General features: G+C 42.0%; 1 protein-coding gene across 1 annotated transcript; it reads right to left on the reverse strand.

The window, feature by feature from the left end:
- Positions 1–329: 329 nt before the first annotated feature.
- Positions 330–21,147, reverse strand: PARVG (parvin gamma). Its single transcript, XM_066319588.1, has 13 exons — positions 21,012–21,147; positions 16,128–16,229; positions 15,610–15,674; positions 12,682–12,784; positions 11,619–11,759; positions 11,101–11,216; positions 10,237–10,292; positions 9,329–9,351; positions 7,339–7,400; positions 7,167–7,235; positions 6,230–6,331; positions 2,681–2,753; positions 330–721 (listed from the first exon to the last, which is right to left on the reverse strand). Exons 2-13 carry the CDS (start codon positions 16,204–16,206, stop codon positions 642–644), a joined length of 969 nt encoding a protein of 322 aa, XP_066175685.1. The 5' UTR covers positions 16,207–16,229; positions 21,012–21,147; the 3' UTR covers positions 330–641.
- Positions 21,148–22,187: the final 1,040 nt, after the last annotated feature.

Raw genomic sequence — 22,187 nt, forward strand, 5'->3', positions numbered from 1 at the left:
CTGCACAGCTTCACACCAGCATATTGTGCTGAGTGCCTTTTCCATATTGGTGCAAATGGTGCTCACACTGCAGCATTTATGAAACACTTGGTAAGTTTAGATTTCATTTTTGCTATCTATTCTTTTGGCACCCAATTCATATTCTCTTGTCTTACAGCACTGGCCACCTCTCTAAAGCAGGTTTTGAACTTCAGATGTGTCTCAGCCTTCCCACTCTGGTGGGTCTTTCTCCTCTCTAGTTTCCCAAATGACTTCCCAAAGCAGGAAAACAGGGAGAATGCAACAACTTCCAAAGTCACCTTCAGGAGCAAAGGACACAGAGCCCAGAATAAACCAACACAAATTTAATTTCTTTGAGGCATTGGGGAGGCTCAGAGAAAACAGAAGGCAGGATCTGGAACAAGAATTACAGCCCTAGAATAACACAGTACACCAGTTGTGGACACACATTTACAGTTGCTCAGGCAGCATATGTGAAACCTTGCATGAACAACACATTTGCAATACAATGTTAACACAGCAAGTGTCAAAACACCAGTGCATGGCCAGGAACAGTGGCAAACAGAGCTGGGAATCCAAAAATCACACCATGGCCTGCTAGGGGAAAAAAAAAATTCAGCTCAAGCTCTTGGCCTTGTTCTTCATGCTTCTTTGGGTCTGTATTTGGAATACAAGCAGTACAGAACTCTCATTATAGTCTTCGTATCTCCGTTCACAATATCTGTGGATACACAAACCAGAGACAACAAAACCAGAAGGGAAGTATTAACAATTCCTGGAACAGGATGAGACTGCATCTGCCAGAGACAATCTCCCACCTTTCCCGAATTGTAACGGGAACTGGAACAACTGAATTGCGACAGGCAGCAAAATAGGAACTACAGAGGTAGAAACTAATAATTTATTAAATTAACTTGAAGAAAAGGGACTTCTGCTGCACTCTATTGCTGGAAGATAATTAAGGGCAAAAAGCACAGAATAAGAAGTTCACTAGCAAAGAACAGAGTAGATAATTTAATAGGGCTTTATATATTGAGGTTTTTTTTATGATTATCCAGTGTCAGGAATCATGTTGGAATTACCTGACATTTTAATTTTTTGTTGTAATATTTCCATCATGTTTTGCTGCCATTTGATGTGTTGTTTTTTGTTGGGTTTTTCTTTTGGTTTTGTTTTGTCTTAATTTAGTTTTCAGCTTTTTTTCTTGGCTATATAAACTGATTTTGTATTTAAAAGTTGCAGTGGATGAGGGTAATGGATTCAGAGGGTTTACTGCTCTTCTTACGGTGCTGTGAATCACTGGGAGAAAGGCTAACAAAGAAACACTAGTAAAATGAAATCCTTGAAGAGTCTAAATAGTGTAGCTGTAGCAAGGACCCCTAAAACATATTAAATTCACTCACTAGCTGAGGATTTCCCCAGTGAAGCTAAAGGACTTGCAGATGTTGATACCAGTATTTCTTATCCTGATCAGCTCTGTGTTTGAGGCAGTGCAGAACAGCCAGAGGGGAGGAAGGAAAGCACACATTCATCTCTTTTCACACAAAAGGTGGATCTCAGCATGGAGACCTGAGCCCACACCAATTACTCAGTTAATGTTAACATAAATAAAAGCTCTTTAGCTTTCCAGGCTCCTAGCTCTCTGCAGCACAGCAAAAAGCCCACAGCTCATGAATGCCCAGCATGCAAACTGCTGACATCACCAAAGCAGTAGTGGGAAAAGAGCACAAAAGGAAAAACAAAGGAAGCCCTAAATCCTCTCTTTCCCTCTCCATGCCATGTGTTACACACCCAACACATGCACCCCCCCACAGATAACTAAGACGGAGCTAGAACTGGAATAATTTTTATTTTTAATAATGATTTGACTTCCTTATTCAGCATTAAGCCTGTAGAGGAATGCTGAGATTATGTGCCCTGCAAGAGGTCAGACTTTGCAACCACAGCATCATCCATTAATCAACCACATCCCTTGTCCCACCAGGAGCTGGCACCAATTTTTTTCTGTGCACTATTTTAATTGAAAACCTGGACTGATCCAAATGGAGCTTGTTTGTTTGTTTGTTTTTGTGGCAAAAAAAGAAAGAGGGGCATGCATTGAATCACACTGATTCAGTGGTGGAAGTATTCATTTGGATGAAGAAGATCAAGATTAAGCTCCCAGGTCTGAATCAAGCATAATAGCAACTAAAAACCTGTAGCTTTCATATTCAGGAGACCGACCCACCACTCTTCTGAGTTTGAATAAACTGATCAGTTTTTCTGAACTTCCAGACATATTCCTCAAGATATCTTCCCTCAGAAACAAGCTTGCTTTTAATGCACTGAAAGTTTTTATGAGACAGGAAAATAGCTTTGCCTCCAGCTCAGCTGCTGCAATTTCCCTAGGAGCTGTCACTGGTTTAAATCCTTAACAAATACTGAATTACTAAACAGCTTAAGTTTAGTATAAAGTTACTAAACTTATAACAATCCAACTTTTTATTATAGAAATAATGATTTTTTTAAAAAAAAATCCTATTACCTCTACCATTCATTCTACATGAAAAACTGTAGGGCAACCACATAATGAAATGTGTCAGTGTCATTTCCAGAACCTGCTTCCTGCAATTACCCAACCTTTTGCTAAGCTGGGATGTTAAAAATTCTATTCCAGGTAAGTTTGCATGCCATGACTCACCTTCAGAGCTCACAGGAAAATTCAGAAGTCCTCCCTCTGCTAGCAACTCCAATGCCAGGTTAACGTTGTGGAGCTGTTGGAGAGAGAGAGATATTAATATAGCTGACAATATTTAATAACCAAAAGAAGGCTTTAAAAAGTATTTCTCTAGTAGCTGAACATACTGATTCATAAATATGTACTCATATTCCTCTTCTTAGTTTTGATGAAGTGCTCTTCAGAACTTTTACCAATTATCATAAAAAATTAGATGCAAAATCCATCTCCAGCAAAACATATCCCATGAGGTGGGCACAAGAACTCATGTATTTAAAAATAGACCTTGCATGTGAAAGGCTTGTGTTAATAGGGAAAACAGGCTAGATTCCTAACTGGATCTAATGGATGCATGGAGTCTATTTCTGAGTATTTTTTTAAAAATGGGGCCCATGTGCTTGCCACACTTGGAACAAACAAAAAGTTCTCCAACTCTAAATATTTTATTCAGAATTGCAAATATCAGGTATGCTAGAAGTTTCTGCTGTACTTCTAAAATGTCTATTCACATTAAGAGTAGTGATGATATCCTTAATAACACTCATCAAAAATTAAGCACACAGCTATGAATGAAGGCTGAGGGGTTTTTCTCATTTTTCCTCACTGCTTTCTCTCTCCCTTCCCCACATAAAAGCAGCATCACACACATAAGCAGTAGTTGCAATCGATTTTTTAAAAAGTAATATCCCCTTCTAACAGCTTAAGGGTAGTTGTTTCCTTGGCTGGTAATTAGCAAATTGCCTTCCTCTAGAGGAGTAACAAGACCAAAACAAACTCAGATTGTCTCTCCCTGCTTTACCTGAGCTACTGAGCAATTTATCCTTTGGGAGACTGCTGTTCGCTGTTATGTCATGACAACAAGCACAGGAGTCCCCACTGCATAAGCCAAGCAAAACCCCTGTGCTCTGGAGTGAAGCAACAGATTTATGTTTCACCTGGTTCTCTGGTTTACAAGTAACTGGGATTGCCTGTTTGGGTTCAGGTTTGTTTTCTTCTCTGATACAGACAGAAGAGATTAAGACCATGCAGTTCTACACAATTTGCCAATCGGAATGAATAAATCAGATGTTTCCTTGGTGAACCAGCACAGGCAAAAACCCCCACATTTCCCTCTCTGTAATGCATTGGGGATTTTGAAGGAATGACAACATGTACATTTCAAAAAGCATCTTCAGACAAATACCAATAATTATCCAAGAAAGAGAAGCCTTGAAAAAACAGATCTTTGTCCAGCTGTGCTCCCTGACTCAAAAGAGCTGGACACGTTTCTAGAATTTACAACTGCACAGCAGCCAGGACATCTGGGGTGTTATCAGCTCTGCTTTGGCATGAGTACTGAGTCCACATGGTTTTAATAAGCACATGAACCCTACATCATCATCATCTTCATCTCCTAACTGCACAGATGTCACCCCTAGTTTCAGCCTGAACTATTTCGTGATTATATCCTTCGTCACAGAAAACACATGCCTTTCTACACTCACGAGCACCCAGAGCTGCACTTCCTTACAGTTACCTGTAAACATTTTTTTTGGCAATAAACACCCCAAAAACCCCTGCAGCAAACCCACCCATGTGCAATGTCTTCTTGCACCTCAAAATTCAGGATGACATCCTGAATTTTGGTCGTGGAATGGTTTTGGTTAGAAGGAACTGTAAAGGTGGATGCACCACACTGACCCAAACAGTGCATGTGGTTGTCACCATTCCAAGAACAAATGAGATCTTTATAAATCCCAGCAAAGGCTACATCTTTATACTTTCCTGCTCCAATTAATGTCTAAAATGACAGGGAGTTAGAAAGCACAGGGGAATTGAAAGACATGTTTTGTGTACAAATGACAGCTGAACTATGGTCAATCGATATTTTTAGTTGTAGTGTCATCCTGCTTTTCATTTTGTAGTGAGCATCAGAGAAGAAACAAATGGGAAATACCACTCTGGCAAACTGTTCAACGGCAAGTCCAGTCCTTGGGCATAACTTTGCTAAAATTGCTACATTTTGTAAATGTAGTACATTTTATGTAAAGAACTGTACTGAAGCAGTACCCAACCCCATTCTATTCTTCTCTGATGCCAGTGATGGGCAGTGTAAGAACTAGAAAGTCTGAGCTTTGATTTGTACCAGAATTTTAGGGCTGTCTTATTTCCAGAAAGACATCTGTGAGGCTAGAATAGAGCCGAACCAAAAAGAAAATGGTTATTTATGAAATTTTAAATTAGAAAATATTCAGTGTCTTCCTCTGAATAAAGCCGATGGAAATGTTAAAAATTTCTGGCCCACTCAATGGGAACAGACCAAACAACTTTGAAAACTGAGTGAAAGGGAAAGGGAAGAAAAGCAACTCTAGGGAAATGCTTTGATTATGTCTTATTCAACCCTTCAAAATATATTTTCCCTGCTCTTAGATTTAAAAAACGTATTTTTTTTCTAATACTTTAAACTGTTACCAACTGACAGCAATGGAATTCTGACAACATTTGAGCCGAGGTGTCAAACAATTGTGCTTTTAAACTTTCTGATGAAAATCTCCATGGGAATATTTATTTGTTAATATAGGACCTCTGAGAATTTTCATTACAAACAAATATTGCCCAGGGGCATTAACTGTGCTGAGGTTGGGAATAAGATGAAAGCCTCATCTGTGTGGGGAAGCCGTAATGCAAACCATGCCAGAGGAGAGATTTTCTTCTCTAGCAGCTCTCAAGCAAAAAAGATCTGACACATTTGACTTCCAGAGATTTGAGCACAAACCAGGAAAAATAACTACAGTTTCAAGATTTTCAGAGCTACTCGGTGGCCCAAATGAAAAAAAAAAAAGCGCCTACCCACACCAGAGACAATCTGAAAATACTTCAAATATCTCAAAATATATCAACATTCCAGACCTGTGGAGGAGGCAGCCCAGCACACACTTCCTTCTGGCTGGTGACAGCTTTTACTTTTAATGCACAGATGAAATCTGCCTGGTAGAGGTGGGAAAAAGTGCCAAGCAGGTCTGGCTGAGTACGTTACAGCCCCCAGCTTTGGGGGAGGAAAGGATGTAAACTCTCAAGAGCTTCCCAAACACAGAAGGGGCCTTCAAAATGTTCTGGCCATGTCTTGATTAAGGTATATTTTTAGGGCAGCATAAAGAAACTCAAATGGCTCCAGTTCTGCTATGCAAGAGGTGTCATCCTCTTCAAATCCTGTTTGCAGGACAGACTGGTAGAAGAGAACATACCCATTCCCTACCACAGAGAGCCCTGCATTTCACCATAAGGCTGCAGAAAGGCCATGCCAAACAAATGCAAGTAACAGGTGTTTGCTTCCCATGAGATACTAATTTTGAAGAGGACACCGACCTGTTCTGAGGTATTTTGACAGCACCAAGTGCCTGTGCTGGCACTACCCCAAACCCCCCTCCTGCAAACACTTGTGGGCATGGCACTTCACACACAGCAGCAGCAGAAGCAAGAGGCAGAGCACACAGTTTGATGGCTCAAGTTCTAAATAATTACATGACAACCTACCATCTCCATGGTGCTGGCCGGAGTCAGGAAGAAATTCCTTAAATTCAGAAAGTAGCCCTCTAGTTGTCCAATTAAGAGAAGAAAGATAACCCCATCTGAAAACTAGATAAGAATTACTCAAAAATTATTTGGCTTTAGTAAACCATTCCAGTAAATGCCATTCTAGCAATAAAGGAATTTAAATGTTATTCGAGCAAGCAGAGGGTCTAATGACTCAGCTCCCTCAACCTCTTCTACATGTGAACTTCCCATTTATTTAGATAAGGCTCCCAAATTCATACTTGTGAAAATACAACCTTGTTAAAGGACAGCTATTAAAAAAATCTATTCTAAATATGAAAATACTCAGATGAGCACAAATACATGACTATAAGTAATAGAAAATCTTGCCTAGTTATGTATGACAAAACACTTGAAAACCTTTTTTTCTTACAGTTGCTCACTGGAAAAATCCAGAACACCCTGATCACCAGAGCCCAGAGTGCTCATCCCAAATTCTCTTGTAATTTCATACTCTAAAGATGCTCTACGTGCAGAGGATGAGACTCTGAAATGTGATGAAAATAAGGCCTTCATACCATGAAGCAAATGCAGCATCAACAATCACTAAATACAGCAATCAACTTGGTTTTCATTTTAATGTTCCAGACACCTTTATTTCCATCCTGACAAAGAGACCCTTAAGAGTTGGACAGACTCTGAAAATTACTCCCTGTTGCATTAGAAGGGCAGCATTCAATACAAAGGCTGTACTTTTGCATTAATTATTAGCATCAGAAACTTCAGAGACCAGAGCTTAATATCTTCACCTCAACCTGGAAATCATTATGTTTCCAAATTTCAAATTACTGTAACAAAAAGGGGAATTCCTAATGATGAGAAGGAACACCCAAATGGCTGACAAAACATGGGTAACACGCAGCTTGGAGCACACTACCTGAGATTCGATGTCTTTCACATTTAATCCTAATTTTCCAACATGCTGGTCAACAAATTGCAAAAGGGCCTAAAGAAAAAAGAAAGGGAAGAAAGGGAAAAAGGAAAAAAAAGGTTTTCAGTATTTCAGTTTGGCCCAACAGATTTTGATGTCTACTAAAAAAGTAAATTACCTTTTTTACAGCATCCAGTTTATCTGGAGCACAGCTAAATAATTCATCAAAGGCATCATCTTCTGTATCAAAACAACATTAATTGGTTTTATTTTGAATAACTGAGAGACCAGAGCTTTAATGTGGTTCCAGAAGGAGAAAGGTATTTGCAACTTACAATCCAAGGAGGAAAAGAGTAGCAGGGAGGCAGAGAAAGACGCTGCTTTTAAATTTATCAGAGAACAGGATGACAGGCTTCCCTTCAGCCTGACCACATCACAGAGAACAATTTACTTCATTCTGCTCTGCAATTTTCACCTGCAGAGGTTCTCAGTTTGTGCTGCCACCAGTCTGAGCACTGGCTGAGTTTCACGTCACTGGGGTTTCTCTCTTTTCACTTACATTTTTTAACCCTGAACCTCTGGGATAAAATGCAGGGAGCAGAAGAGCTGTCTGTTTTACTGCTCCCCCCAAACAGAAGTGCCAGTTACACCGAATTTGCAGAAAAACGCCAGCCTCCTTCCTTCAAAAAACCACAAGCAAGATATGGAAATGCTGCCCTTCCTCTGAAAACTCAGAGACCTCAAAAATTATCAGTTCTGCCACTCAGTTTAAAGCAGGCAATGAGCTGGTGCCAGCAGAGCTGTGCCAGAGAACTAGCAGGAATCCAAAGACTTCCATCCAAGTTCTACCCTTACCTCCCCTTTCTGCCCAGGTGCAGCAAAAACAGGATCCACCTCCTCCCCCAGGCACAGCACAGCTCTGGTTCAAGCATGAGCAAAATATTTGAAACACCACAAGCAACGAGAGCATTCTGGCAGCACAGTTAAATGGAGAAGTGGTTTCTACAGCACAGGAAAGCAAAGGCAGCTTTGTTAAGGGAAATTCCTCCCAAAAGACAGTGACAGAGAAGCCTCCTTTGTGACAGGGATTCCTCAGGTTTCTCTGTTCTGCCTGTCTGGGGGTTGCTGCAGGAGCAATGTCAGGGAATGAGTGAATCCATCAAACAAATCAGAGAGAGCCCTCTTCTGGAGCCACGCTGTGGGATTTCTCTCTTTGCTAAAAAAGCTGGGTCAAAAATAGAGAGCATCTTGAAGAGTGAATTGCAGATTTCTCTTCCCAGCAGAATCGGCCCACTACAAAAAACACCTAATTATGGGTTGGGGTTTTTTCTTCCTTTTTCTTTTTCTAATTTTATTTTCTTTTTTTGTTGTTGTTGTTTGGGGCAGGGGGCTGAGTGTTGGAGCTTTTTTCACAATTTCAGCCCACACTAGATAACATTCAGTGGAATAAGTGACAAATATATATCAAATTATATAGTTTGCACCTCTGCAAAGGATGAAAATGCCAAAATAAAGGGCACAGCAGAGAATTCAAATGGTTGCTTTGGTTTTCTGGGGATGTAATGTGCTCCTTTGCAGCAGGGAAGAGCAGCTCACACTGAAGCCTGAGCAGTGCTCAGACCTTCTACAGGCATTGCAAAAGGGAACATTTTTCACCTCAAGTGTTTCCCAGCTCCCAAAAACCCTAAGGATAAAAGCTCTGGGGATGTTGGTTTGACTGAACTTCCATCCACAAGCGAGCACCACTGGATTTCAAAATCTCATTTGCAAACTGTGGGAAGGAAAGTACAAAAACCGGTAGCAATGAGAACTACAGCTCTGAAACCTTTATAAATAGTTCCAACAGTGAACATGGTCCAAGCTGCACTGTGCCCCCAGCCAGGTTTCTTTTTTGGGTCATTGACCCACCCTCACGCCCTTGTCTCCCCTCCCATCTGTTGCCTGCAGTCCACAGGCAAAGTGACCACCCAGTTTCCAAGCTCTATTTTGTTGGTATGAGCAGGCATTGACAGAAGACATTTGGAGAAAATACCAGGAAAAAAAAAATCCATGAGTCTCCATCAACTTTAGTGGGAGCATACTGATTTTATCATGGTGTAAAAATGGATCAGGACATGGTGTATAAAAGCACATAATGAAACACTGAACTTGGCAATGCCAGCACTTACTTGACTGTGTTTCTATATTCTCTCTGGAAGTGCAATAAAAAGCAAGAATTAGAAAAAATGATTTAGCAGAGCTGATCTTTTTCATAAGCTTTGCTTATCTGCTATCCTGTAAAGCAGGAGATAGAGTTCAAAGTGGCATTAACTTTATGCCAGAGTTCTTTTCCAACAGACATTTTTAAGTACCCTGTATATCTGTGTGGGGTCTTGAAAGCATATGAGATTTTAACTGGCCCATACACCACTGAACATTTATTTTACAAGCACAATCGTCAATATCCTCCTCCAGCAAGCTGCTCATGATAATAGAGCTTGAAGATGTTCTGGCATATAAAAATGATAGCAGGAAAATCTGTTTCTACTTCTTAGAATTATGTCCACATTTTTTCAGTATATAAATGGTATCCTACTTAACTCCTTTAATAGTGACAGTACCTCACACACTCAGCAAGCTAAAACATTTCTTTCACAGTAAAATAAGAAAAGAATTGCCTCCTTCCTCTTTATCTGAAGACACAACAGCAACAAATTAGAAGTAGATTTAAAGCTTTGTGGCTTTAGAAAATTTCCAGTTTAGTCTGGCACAGGTAAATTTACAGTCCTGGAATTTTGTTACTATATTTACTATGAAATTCCATGTCAGTGACAAATGCTAAGCTTTGGGAATAATCATGCATATTCATTTGGAGGTGTTTATATATAGAATAACTATAGGTATTGCACCCTAATGCCAGACATGAAGAGAGGAATTAAAGAAAAAGGGAAGAAATCAGAAAACTCACATGTGTATGCATGCCTGGGCTTACATCTTTTTCATCATCCTGATCCCAGCTACTTTTTGTAAGGGGGAACACACTCACAATGTTTCTTTTCTGACTGACAGTGTGAAAAACAGATCTATCCCCTCTTACTTGTTTTCTGTGATACATTCCACCGCATTTGATGTCTTTAATCCTCTGGAGGTGGTCTGTTGAAAGGACAATAAACAATGTTGATTTTGTCTCACAAAAAAATATTCCATGAACAAGTTTTCATCACCTGTTTGCTGCCTTAAATGATTATGAGAGGCCATTTATTCAATAAATCCAGTACAATTAGTACAGGTACTTTGAGAGATTTCTTCTTCCTTCTGCTCTCTTCAGTCTCTAATGAGAAATCTCTTACTTCCCCATCAGTCCTTAGTGTTTGCTGCTCTTCCTTTTCAGACAGTGAAAAACATTCTGTGTTTACATACACTAGTGGTACTAATTTTTGCAATTATATCCCAAATTGTGGGATATTCAATATTTTCCTACAGTCTCAGAATTGACTCGAAGAAACAAAATAGAGGAAGAAGGTGCGTAGATCCCTGCTTATAGAGAAAAAACCAAAATGTGACCCCAACAGAAGGGTAGTAAAAATTCCTGTCACCTAAAGAAGGAAATCTTCATCATTAAAAAAACCTCTATGATTTATGAATATAAGCTTCTATTTTAAAACATAACAGCAGAATTCCCTCATTTTCTTCTTTACAGAGATCAACAGCTGCTTTCAGTTTGGACCATTCCCTTGTTTGGCTGAGGAAGAAAAACAGCATAGTGCTTTTCCCCGTTTAAAGACAGAGAATCTGAACAGAAACCTCAATCTAACCCAACAAACTCAGAAACTGAAAGGTGTGGTTCACAGAAAATACGAGAATTTCCTGCACAGCTGCACACACACTTCTCATTCTAAGCAGGTTGGCCTTGTGAAAGGACTCTAGGAGCTACTGTAGCAAATACTGAAACTACAAATACCTCGATGGTGATTATCTCCACTTGGACGTTCGGAGGCAGAGCCAGGGTGGGTTCAAAGTGCTTTGCTATTGCAACCAGAAGATGCAGAGTGCTCAGTAAGTCCTTTGCCAAGATAGCTATTGAGTGTGAAGGAAGAAAACAATGCTCAGTGTGCAAAACACGTGAACTTCCCTCCACCATCATGAATTCTCCCGGTTCAAGAGGACCCCAAAGTCATGAAGGGCCATAACACAGGTGGGACACCAGACTGGGGTTTATACAATATCAAAATTTAACAATAGCACAGCTTAAAAGTGAGACATAGAGGGATGCTGAGGGCTCTTAAGTGATCCACAAGCCACACACTTAGAGGAGGCTGACCCAGGCGGGGTCAGATATTTCTGTCTCACTTTTGATTCAACTCGTAATTGAAAACAGGTTTTTTAATTACTGTTCTGGCAGCACATTGCCTCACAGCAGCCTTATAGCACAGGAAGCCTGTGATGGATAATTTTCTTCAATTTCACTTCTGCACCTACATTCCACACTCCATTTCAGCTGACTTTCTTCCAGTTGCAAACACTTGGCCACAGCTTCCAGAATCACAGAGAGTTTCTGTCGCTGTTTTTTTTCTGTTAATGCAATCTTGTCAACATCCAGCTTGAGAGATCCTAAGTTTTCTTTTACAGAGGGTTCATAGGAAGAAGAAGGATATATTTTAACATCATTGTAGGGAAAAAGAAAACAATTTGAAACATAAAATGACAGTGGAGCACACAAAGTCTTGTTTTAAAATGTTCAGTATCATTTAAGAGCTCTGCAAAAGGGAGAAGACTCAGGTCACTCCTTCTAGCATCATCCCCCAGCCCTTCTACAGAAATCCAAGGAGTGAATCTTTCCTGTAGATAATGTACAAAGTAAATATCAACTCTTATATGGAAGAAATCTGAGCTCATTGCTCAGGCAAATAAACTGTGAAAATCAGCCAGTCCTGCTCATGCCGCTCCCTCAGCCTTTGAGAAAAGGAGATAGATTTAAAAGATCTCCCCAAAGAGTGTGAAAAGGGAAAGAAAAATGTCATAGGGACAGGAGAAGTGGAGAAATAGAAATAGATAACAGGCTGCTCCAGGGGGTCACATTTTTATACAAGCACCACATAGTGCCAAAAGCCTCTTAGATTTTTACCAGTTCCAGTACCAGAACAGTTCTTTGGATCCAGAGCTTTTAATTTATTTTATTTTTTTTTTAAGGCAGGAAAACATGTGTTACAGTACTGATTCCTTTCAAGTTACTGGTAGCACCACAAGCCACCTTTGTGTTCCTGGTTTATGAAACCCTCCTTCATTTCAGAAGCCTGAATTTCACACTTCACAGTTAACCTTTTTATTATGTCAACTAGCAGGTAATAAAAATCTCTTAGAAGTAAAATAACCATGTAAAACAACTGGGAAATTGTTCAGAATTGTAATTATCACAGCTGGTCCCCAGTGCAGTGAGAAGTGCTGGCAGGTCCCTGCAACTGTGATTCCTGAGGTTTGTTCTCTGATTGGAAAACTCCTCTATGAGATGTCTGCAAGAACTAAACTCAAAGGAGCAGCTCACCCAGGAGATGATGAAGTACCAGCCCATCAAACAGGTCTTCCTCCAGACTTTTAACTACAATGTGTTCTTCTTTCAGGGTTCTGTTGATCCACTCAATCAAGAACTGCAGGGGAGAACAAAGCAATTATATTCCTGTTGTTTAGACAATCCAGCACTTGGTGCTATATTTTGTTCCACCTCTGTCTTCAGCCCCTCATGTCAGATCTTGGTTTGCTTTCAATCTCCACTTCCTTTTTGCTTTTTGGTCGTTTTTCATAGAGTTAGCTCTTCCTAATTTTCAAGAGAGTTAGATATCTTGCTACTTACATTCCAAGGAGTTTTGTTATATAGCTGGGAAGAGACATCCTCTTCCCAGTTCCACCAGAGAAAAGGCTGCACAGTACACTTCCCATCCCCTGCCTTCATCACACATCACAGAACTCACACAAATTCAACTGCCAGGCAGAAGTTTGTCAGAAAAGAAGCTTGGCTCTTTCTGTGGGTAGTTTCTTGTACTCATCCATGCTACTAGCACTCCTCCCTCTCATCTCCTCATTTTGTTTTCTTTTTCTTACTGCAATATTGTACCACTCAAGTACCTCCTTGGAACTTTCTTACGTGGCAGTCCTCCCACTGGCCTTCCAACATCCTTCCTGCCTTTGCAAGGGGAAGCTGCTCAGGAAGCTAAGGTCTGGCTACAGAAGGAGGGGAACCACATGTGCTCCTAGACAGGAGAACAAAGCAGCTCCTCAGCACTTCTCCAGGCATGTGTTTTATTCACATGTGTTGAGAGAAAGGGAAGACAGCCTGGTGAAGCAGAACAGAAAAGCAGTAGCCCCAGCTGGCTGCCAACCTGAACATCCCTCATTGTGGGGGGAAGGGCATTGCTTTTATTGCTGTGATTGTTATGAGTGAGTGTCTGGAGTGGATAATATCCTTCTCACTTGCTGTAAACAGAGGAGAAAATTTGTAGCAGGTTCCTGTAAGCTCGCCAACATTAACAAAAATGTAAGAAGGGTTTGAAAGGAAAAGTCTCTGAGAAGCTTGGAACTGCACAAGAAATGAATAGGCCTGAACTGAGAAGCTGGCAAACTGTAATACACATCCTCTGCTAAGAAGCAACAAGAGCAAGAAGCTCTGCTCTTCAGCTGGTTCTTGGGGACACTTCGGGTGTGTGAGGGGTGGAGCACAAACACAAGAGTACAGCCAGAGGGAGGTCAGGAAAGCAGCAAGTGCTGCTGAGCACAGACCTATGGCATCCCTCCGTTGCTCTCCCAGCTCAACACAGCCACATCCACAGCCTGCAGCTCACACAGCTCTGCTTTCTGCCCAGCTGTGGGAGCCCCACTCAGCTGCAGAGCAGAGCCTCCTGTCTAAAAATGGGTAAACAGGGAAAGCAGAAAAGGAATACTTTGACAAGGTTGCTGCTGGCTTCTGAATGTAACCATCTTCTATTTTACATGCAGCTGGATATTTATAGCAACTACAGGGAACCATTTCATATTTCTCAGTTCTCCAAAGCCACCTGAAAATGAAAATGCATGAAACAGTCTTTCTCCCCAGTGAGTTTCTTTGCTTCCCTTGTTCTTCCCTTGAAGATTCCTCCCTGTCCCTGTCTCCATCCCAAATGTTTCTCTAGAGAAGCCATCAAATCTTTAGATTAATAAGGCAATCAAGGAGCACTGATAGGCACCCAGAGGACCTGGTCTCCCTCAGGACACAATTTCCATCTCCTCATCATCCAAAGAAAATATATTAGACAGTGATGAACACTGTTCCAGGAATCTCTGACAGGAAATGGATTAAGCATTGAAGCTCAGAGAAATTTTCATAACTGAGAAAAAACTTTTCATTTTGGCAATCTCAAAATAACAAATCCAGTCTTTCTGTAGACTTTATATGCAACATCATTGTATTTTGCAGCTCCACCTTTCAGACTTTCCCTTTGGTATAACAACATCATGAAAACTTGACACAAAATCAAATCTTTTTGATCAAATGTGCATGAATACCTAATATAGAAACACACCTACCTGCATGTTTATAAATGCTACAAAACACAAACAACAGCACATATCTTAAGGTGTTTTTCATAATATTTATAACAATTTCAGCACCTCTATAGTGCAAGGAGTGGTGGTCTCATATGACACTTTTCTTCCAGGAAGTTTGATTACATGGACTCTGCCATTAGAGAAATTGAAACAGTGATTGAACACACCGAGGGGACTTTCAAAATAGGATGGAAATAAAGTACTTGCCTGTAGAAGAGGATTCATTCTTCACAATTACCTCAAGCAGACAATGTACCATACAACAGCCTGAAAGCTCTCATCCCAAATTCCTGGTGACTTGCATACTCTTCATCCCATTCCCCTCTGCCCCCTGCTAACCTTGCCAGCTGAGCCAGCTGCTGGGGAAGGCTGCTGCAAATCAGTAGAGGAATCCTACAAGTTACCATGGGATCATTGCAGCAAACCTGCACCAAATCTCTCTTTAGTCACAGCACATGCTGACGTGGCTCTGCCTGTGGTCCCAGCCCGGTGTTTTGGCTGGATTCTCATAGCTGCTATTTTACCATCACAATGAAAGCGCAACTGGGTGCTTCTGGTGTGGCTCACCCACATAGCCCAGGCTGGGAGAGATGCCACCTTAGAAGACATTCAGGTTTGTGTCTGCACTCCACACCCAGCAGTGCTCACTGCATTGAAATTTCGATCCTGTTTGGCCCCAGTCACCCTGATGCTGTGCTGAAATAAAAGCTCCACTTCACTTGTGTGCAGCCCAAATGCCAAAAGCAGAGCTCATTCCCATCTGTAGAGGGTGGGGGACTGGGGCCAAAGAGCTGGGCAATTTACAGGGCTAAAAGAGGTTAAAGAACCATGTTCTTTGTTCCCTTTAACACAACTCGAGGTGAGGGCTAAACTGTGCACTAAAAAGAAATGGTACCAGTTTCAATTCTTCCAGTCTGGGGTTGTTGCTTGAGGTCGGTTTTATGAGTTTCCTCTTCTCACCTACGGAAGAAAGCAAAAAAGATCCATCACAATTATCAGAGATGACTCAAGCAAGTTTGCAGCTAAATATGATATTAGTTCGATATTACCAATATGGCTAATTGCCCTATGTAGAAACATTTATTTTTCATTTTAACTAATTCCTTATGAGCAAGAAACTGGCATAGCAGACTGCTAAGCCTGCAGTTGGAAATCATGCTTCAGTGTACTTCAAATCAGTGCGATCTAGATGGACAATTCTAGAAAGAGGAAAACATACTTGGTAAGATCCATGTATGTGAAACTTAAATTTCAGTTAAAGAACCAGCTGGACTTTGTGTTGCTCCTTCATGATCTGCCCCCAAAGAGTAATCACTGCTGGAAAATACACAGTTCATTTGTACAGCACATTTTCTGTTTGGCCCTTCAGGTGGTTCTTGGCCTTTTTTATGTCCTGGTTCATAAAGTACTTACCTTTAGCAACGACATCCTCAGTTAGGAATTGATTAAGTGTAGAAGGCTGCATAAATGCATTTAAAAAGTCTGGATCCATTGTCTTTAACCACTCCTGGTAAACTGTAAAAAACATTGGAGGGAAGGGAACATGAGTAAAGGCATGTAAAGATCAAAATTAGTGCTAAGAAAACAAACTGAAGGAGATTTTTATCACTTACTAAGTCGTCACTAGCTGCTTTTAAATAAATCTGAAAATATATTTAAGTGTGTGCAAAGAAAAAGAAGTTAAAATTATTTTCATTTTTTTCTGCTAGTCATCGAAATGTACGAAAAAAAAGGCTTGAAGACCTGAACTAAAATTTGATGTAATTATATCTAACTGTATTTCCCCTGTATTAGATAAGTAAAATCCTGTTACAACTGAAGTGAAAAAGAAGTTTTCAGTTCTTAGGTATTAATGGATATGTGCTAGAAAATATAAAAATTACCGATACTTAAAGTAAAGAAAAATCAAAAAACTGTAGTTAACTTACTGAGAAAAGTTACTAAATATAAGCAGCTTCCTTTATTAGATCAGCTGGTATAGCCATGGGGAAAGCAGGACAGCTACTGGCATCCGAATAGTCTCTTTTACAAATTCTAGTATAGAGTCATAGAATCATTTAGATTGGAAATGACTTCTGAGATCATTGAGTCCCAGCTGTTCACCCACCACTAAACCAGGTTCCCAAGTGCCACTTCTGCATAGCTTTTGAATCTCTCTATGGATGGTGACTCCAACACTTCCCTGAGCAGCCCCTTCCAATGCTTGACCACTCTTTCAGTGCAAAACTTTTCCCCCATATCCAACCTGAACCTCCCCTGGCACAGCCCGAGGCCATTTCCCCTTGTCCTGTCCCTTGTTCCCTGGGAGCAGAGCCCGACCCCCCCGGCTGTCCCCTCCTGTCAGGGAGTTGTGCAGAGCCAGAAGGTTCCCCCTGAGCCTCCTTTTCTCCAGGCTGAGCCCCCACAGCTCCCTCAGCCCCTCCTGGTGCTCCAGCCCCTTCCCCAGCTCCGTTCCCTTCCCTGGACACGCTCCAGCCCCTCAATGTCTTTCTTGTGCTGAGGTTCCCAGAAGTGCCCCAGGAGCTGAGGTGTGGCCCCAGCAGTGCCCAGCCCAGGGGACAGTCACTGCCCTGGCCCTGCTGTCACACCATGGCTGGCACAGCCCAGGGGCCATTGGCCTCTTGCCCACCTGGGCTCCTGTGCAGCCGCTGTCCCCAGCCCCCCCAGGGCCTTTCCCAGCTTTCCAGCCCCTCTGCCCCAGCCTGGAGCTGCAGGGGCTTGGTGTGACCCAAGGGCAGGAGCCAGGACCTGGCCTTGTGGACCCTGTGACCACTGGCCTGGGCCCATGGATCCAGCCTGTCCAGATCCCTCTGCAGAGCCTGCCTGCCCTCCAGCAGAGCCACACTCCACCCAGCTGGGTGTTGTCTGAGAAATGACTGAGGGTGCCCTCAGTCCCCTTGTCAAGATCATCAGTAAAGATATTAAATTGGACTAGCCCCACTGCTGAGCCCTGGGGACTGCACTTATGACTGGTGACCATCTGGATTTGACTCTATTCCCCACCACTCTCTGGGCCCAGCCTTCCAGACATGTGACAAGCAAGATGGTTCTTCATAAACTAAATGCACATTGATTTAAGTGCCAGAAATCAGAATTACAAACTGCAACTGTACTGTGGCCTGCAGAGGTGAAAGAGTTTACAGGAGGATGAAGTTTACATGTTTCTAGCATGAGTAAGAGAACTTATCCTTCCCAGTAGTCCAAAAATCTCTGGAAGTCGGAGCAGAGCAGATGTGATGACCAGGGAGACTTTTACTGCTGGGCCACTGTAGAGGATGGGATCCTGACTAGTTTTGTGCTTTTTTAAACAGCAAATGAGATGCTCCATATTAGAGGTTCCCTCAGGAGGGGACTCCCACTCTCTACCCAGGATGCCCACATTGGGAGCCCTGTTTCCTGAGGCTTCCTGTGAAATGAGTGGGAATGGCCCTTCTAAAGAACAATCCAGAGCATTTAAAGAGTGGCCAATCCTAGTTTTAGGAATGGAGTTCCCTCCATTCTGATATCAGAGACAGCCCTGGCTGCTGCTGCAGGTGCCTCCTGAAGTGAGATGCTCCCACAACCCAGAGCAAGGCACCTGCTGAAAATGCTGTGGCACAGAACATCTCCAAAGTGACATTCCTCTGCTTGATAGCTTCATACACCAAACAGCACCGTGCTGCTCTGAAGGCTCTCACATATTTCATACAGGCTCCAGTCAAAGTGCGTTATGAACGTGAACACAGATTTTGCTAAAGCTGAGAATATCAGTAGAAAACAGCAATTGGATGCTTTTGCACATCAATCTGTTAAAGCAAATTGGTACAAAATTGCCAGCAAGGAACTAGGAGAAAGGGTCACAAGAGAATTCATTTCATTATGGTGGCGGCAAAACTGAATGCTATCTCTAAAACGGCGCTTGATAAAAAAAGATAGGAGAAATTGAGTGATGTACTGCCTGAGGAACAACTGAACTGCCTGAGATAAGACTGCCCAGATGAAATTAACTGAGAGAAGTTAATTAACAGAGAGCAACCCGAGGACAACTTACTTTTAAATTAGGTTTCTGACAGCTGTGAAGCCTTGGGGAAGTCCAGCTCATAAAAGGAATGGTCTGTGTAAACCACAACTTACTCTCACTCAGCTTTGCAATATTCAACCTGTGTATCTCCTACTTCCTTCCACTATCAAAGTGATGTGCCCTGCCTGCCACACCCTCAGGCTTTTTTTTGCCAAGGAACCTGAACATCAGAAGCCACTCGAAACTTTGGAAACGTGTAAGGAAATACTTGAAATTCAGAATTTGCAATAGTGTAGCATAAGACCCTCTAGGGCCTCAGTCCTCTGTGTTAGTCAGAGTTAAAATTGCTACCCTGGGTAAGATTACCTTGCCTGGTGTCCACCCCCTCTAAGTAACTTAGGGAAAACAAAACAAAAACAAAAAAAACCCACACCCCAGAACCGCAAAACCTATAAGCAGTGCAAGGATACAGAGACACTTCCCCAAAACACTCAAAGTCTGCAGTTCAGCCTTCCTAAAGCTAATCTGGGGGCTGGTCATCAGAAGCTGCCAACACATTTACTCCCCATGAACTCCCCACTCGCCCCTCAAACCTGTGTCTCTCTCACCACTCAGCAGTGAGGATTGGACTTGGGCCCTACATCTGCTGAAGCTCCATGTCCTGTTTCTTGCTCTGGCCCACCAACTTTCCCTGAAGGCACCATGCAAACACCCACTGATCCACATTTTTCACACCACTGTTAATGCTCTATGTCATTCCTGCCCTGCTACCCCAAACCCTCCCTATCTATCTCTTTCTGAAACCAAGAAAATACAGCCTACAGTCATCCTTCCCTGGAAAACCAGCTGGTCAAACTCAGTGCTCTTTCCTGAGCTTCCTCCAGCACAATCACAGCCTTTTGGAAGTGCTAGGAACCAGACCTGCCCAGATTTAGAGAGGTGCACTGCAGCATTCACAGTGGTCTCTGCTCCTCTCCTCCTAAGTCCTGTTTGCTTTTTTCATCACTGCTGACCCTTTATTGGGAATATCTATTAGGTCACCAAGATCTTATTCCTACATAGCAACAGATCATTGAGGGCCCATCACTTATTGTATATCAGCTCACATTTATCAATATTGATTTCCCACAGGCATTTCAGAGCCTGAGAACTGCAGTGCGTCAGCATTTAATAGACTCATTGCTTATTATTCATAATTAGCATTCACAAGCATTATGCTCCATGTGGCAGCATATTGGTGAGGCTTGGTCAGCCTTTCAGAGAGTTACATATTGCAGGAACAACATAAAATGGAACATGCCAGGGTTGGGACACCTCCTTGGGTGAGCTGTTTATTGAGAAACAGGAAAGGTCAGAAGAGCTGGTTCTCACACACCAAATTTCCATATTTGCTTCAACCAGCCCCTGCAGCCCATCAGTCAAATTTGCTGCTCAGAGCTGTGGCTGACATCCTATTTTTTCCAGCTGCCATCCTCATGCACAAGTTTTTTATCAGTATTTGGAATACATTGTAAGAGACAACTGCTTGAATCCTGACTGCACAGGCATTTCATCATGGCATTTTTAAATAAAATTGATGCTTAATTATGGGCTATTCAAAGGAAATGGCATTGTCTGAATAAATTCTCTGAGAACACCATGGATGTACAAGCTTTGCTTTAAAGCTAAGGGGTGTTTGATTTCTTGTGTGTCACCTGCAGTGGCTGCCAAGAAGTGAAATGTTCTTAGGTCAGGAGCTAGATTATTGCACAAACTCACAATGTCACAACTACTGAGAAACAACTAACTCTCAAGTTGGGTCAGAGCAGCTCACTTTTCCTCCATGAGTCTTCACAGGGTCTGGCTCCCAGATATCCACCACACAAAGCACCAATGGGGGTCTCTGACTGAGACTGTAGAATATTCACAAGGCACTTTCCAATGCTACCAAACTGTTTCATTTCCTGTTTAAAAAGACAAAACCCCTACTCCACCTAGCTCAAACACACTTCCTAAGTAGAACACATGAAGGAGGGGGGGGAAAAAACCCATGTGGGAATGTTAATAGTAATATTTCCACCTTTGGGAAACCAGAATTAAAAAGTAAGGAAAAAAAGGCAATGCATGTCATGCACCCAGTTTAAAACTTCTTTTCACTTTTCTGTGTAGTGCCAGACTTTTCAGGAGCCATCTTTGCTCAGCATCAGGAGAGATGTTATCGTAGTATGAACAATCCACACAGACACAGGAAATCTTCCTGTTAAGAACACTAATTATGAATAAAAATCACCCAAAGGAGTCCCATTTTCCAAACTTACTATTCTCTCCTTCAGTAACTCTCCAGAAGCTCTCCCAAGACCTTGTCCCAGCAGTCAGGATGCAATTTCTGGGGAAGAGAGCTGAGGCCAGGCTCGGAGGTGTCCCATGCAGGGCAGCACAAAGCACACAAGGGGAAGTGGTACCACAGTGCTCTGCTCTTAAAAACGAAACCACGGCCCCATCCGGAACTTAATTGCCTGTGTGCTGGTCCCTGCTGCAGAGGCTGAAATAAACAGGAATACAAGGGCAGGAAACATGCAGCCCTACAACTCCTGCAACACCAGAAAGTATTAAAAAGATATGGTCATTCTTGGATGGCGCTGCCCAGCATGACTGAGCTACTCTGCCTCAGGGGAGACTCACAGAGCACTTTTGATTTTATATATAATAAAAAACTGGCCAAGAGCAGACAAGATCATGTTCCAATACACCTTTTCCTCGTGCTCCTTCAAGTATTTTATAAATAGATCAGATCAGGACCACTCTACCTACCTGGCAGAAGGAGAAACCTAGAAAATTTATTTATTTGTCCTAAGAGAGGACATTAGCCACACCAGGGCCCAAAACCCTCATGTGAGACAAGAGTTATCTCCAGCAGGCAGTGCTGCTGCTCTTCCTCCCCTTTCATATCACTGATTAAAGAGGAAGAGCTTCCTACAGAAACCACCATTCCTGGACCTTTCCTCCAGGTATCAGTTGCATTTATTAACACACCTTTTTCCACTAAAAGCTGATGTAGTGACCAGTGCATGGAGTAACCAGATTTCTGCAGAACAGGAGTAGTCAATCCTGTAGGAGTTACATTTGATTTCATGCCTATGATGCCTGAAGATTTTTGCTTTTTATACATTGTTCGTGTATTTGTACTTTGCATACTGTTAATACATGGTTATATAGTTCCTAGAATTTTTCCTACTCTTTCTCTTAGATTTCAGAGTAATAAGCAAACCCTTTTAACATTCCTGAAATTCTGTTGACTCTTATTCTCAAGAAGAGAGCCTCTAACAAGGACATTTTGTTTTGCAACCAGAATCAGAGGAGACATCACAAGAAAATAGGGCAAAGAAGCCCCTGTACATCTGATGTACACACCCCCACCACAAATACCTGCCCCCCACTGAAGAACAAAACAATGATTCAACAGCAATAACAAGTTCTGATAATGCATTTTCCTG

This window comes from Sylvia atricapilla, chromosome 5, assembly GCF_009819655.1.
Source record: "Sylvia atricapilla isolate bSylAtr1 chromosome 5, bSylAtr1.pri, whole genome shotgun sequence".
Taxonomy (NCBI): domain Eukaryota; kingdom Metazoa; phylum Chordata; class Aves; order Passeriformes; family Sylviidae; genus Sylvia; species Sylvia atricapilla.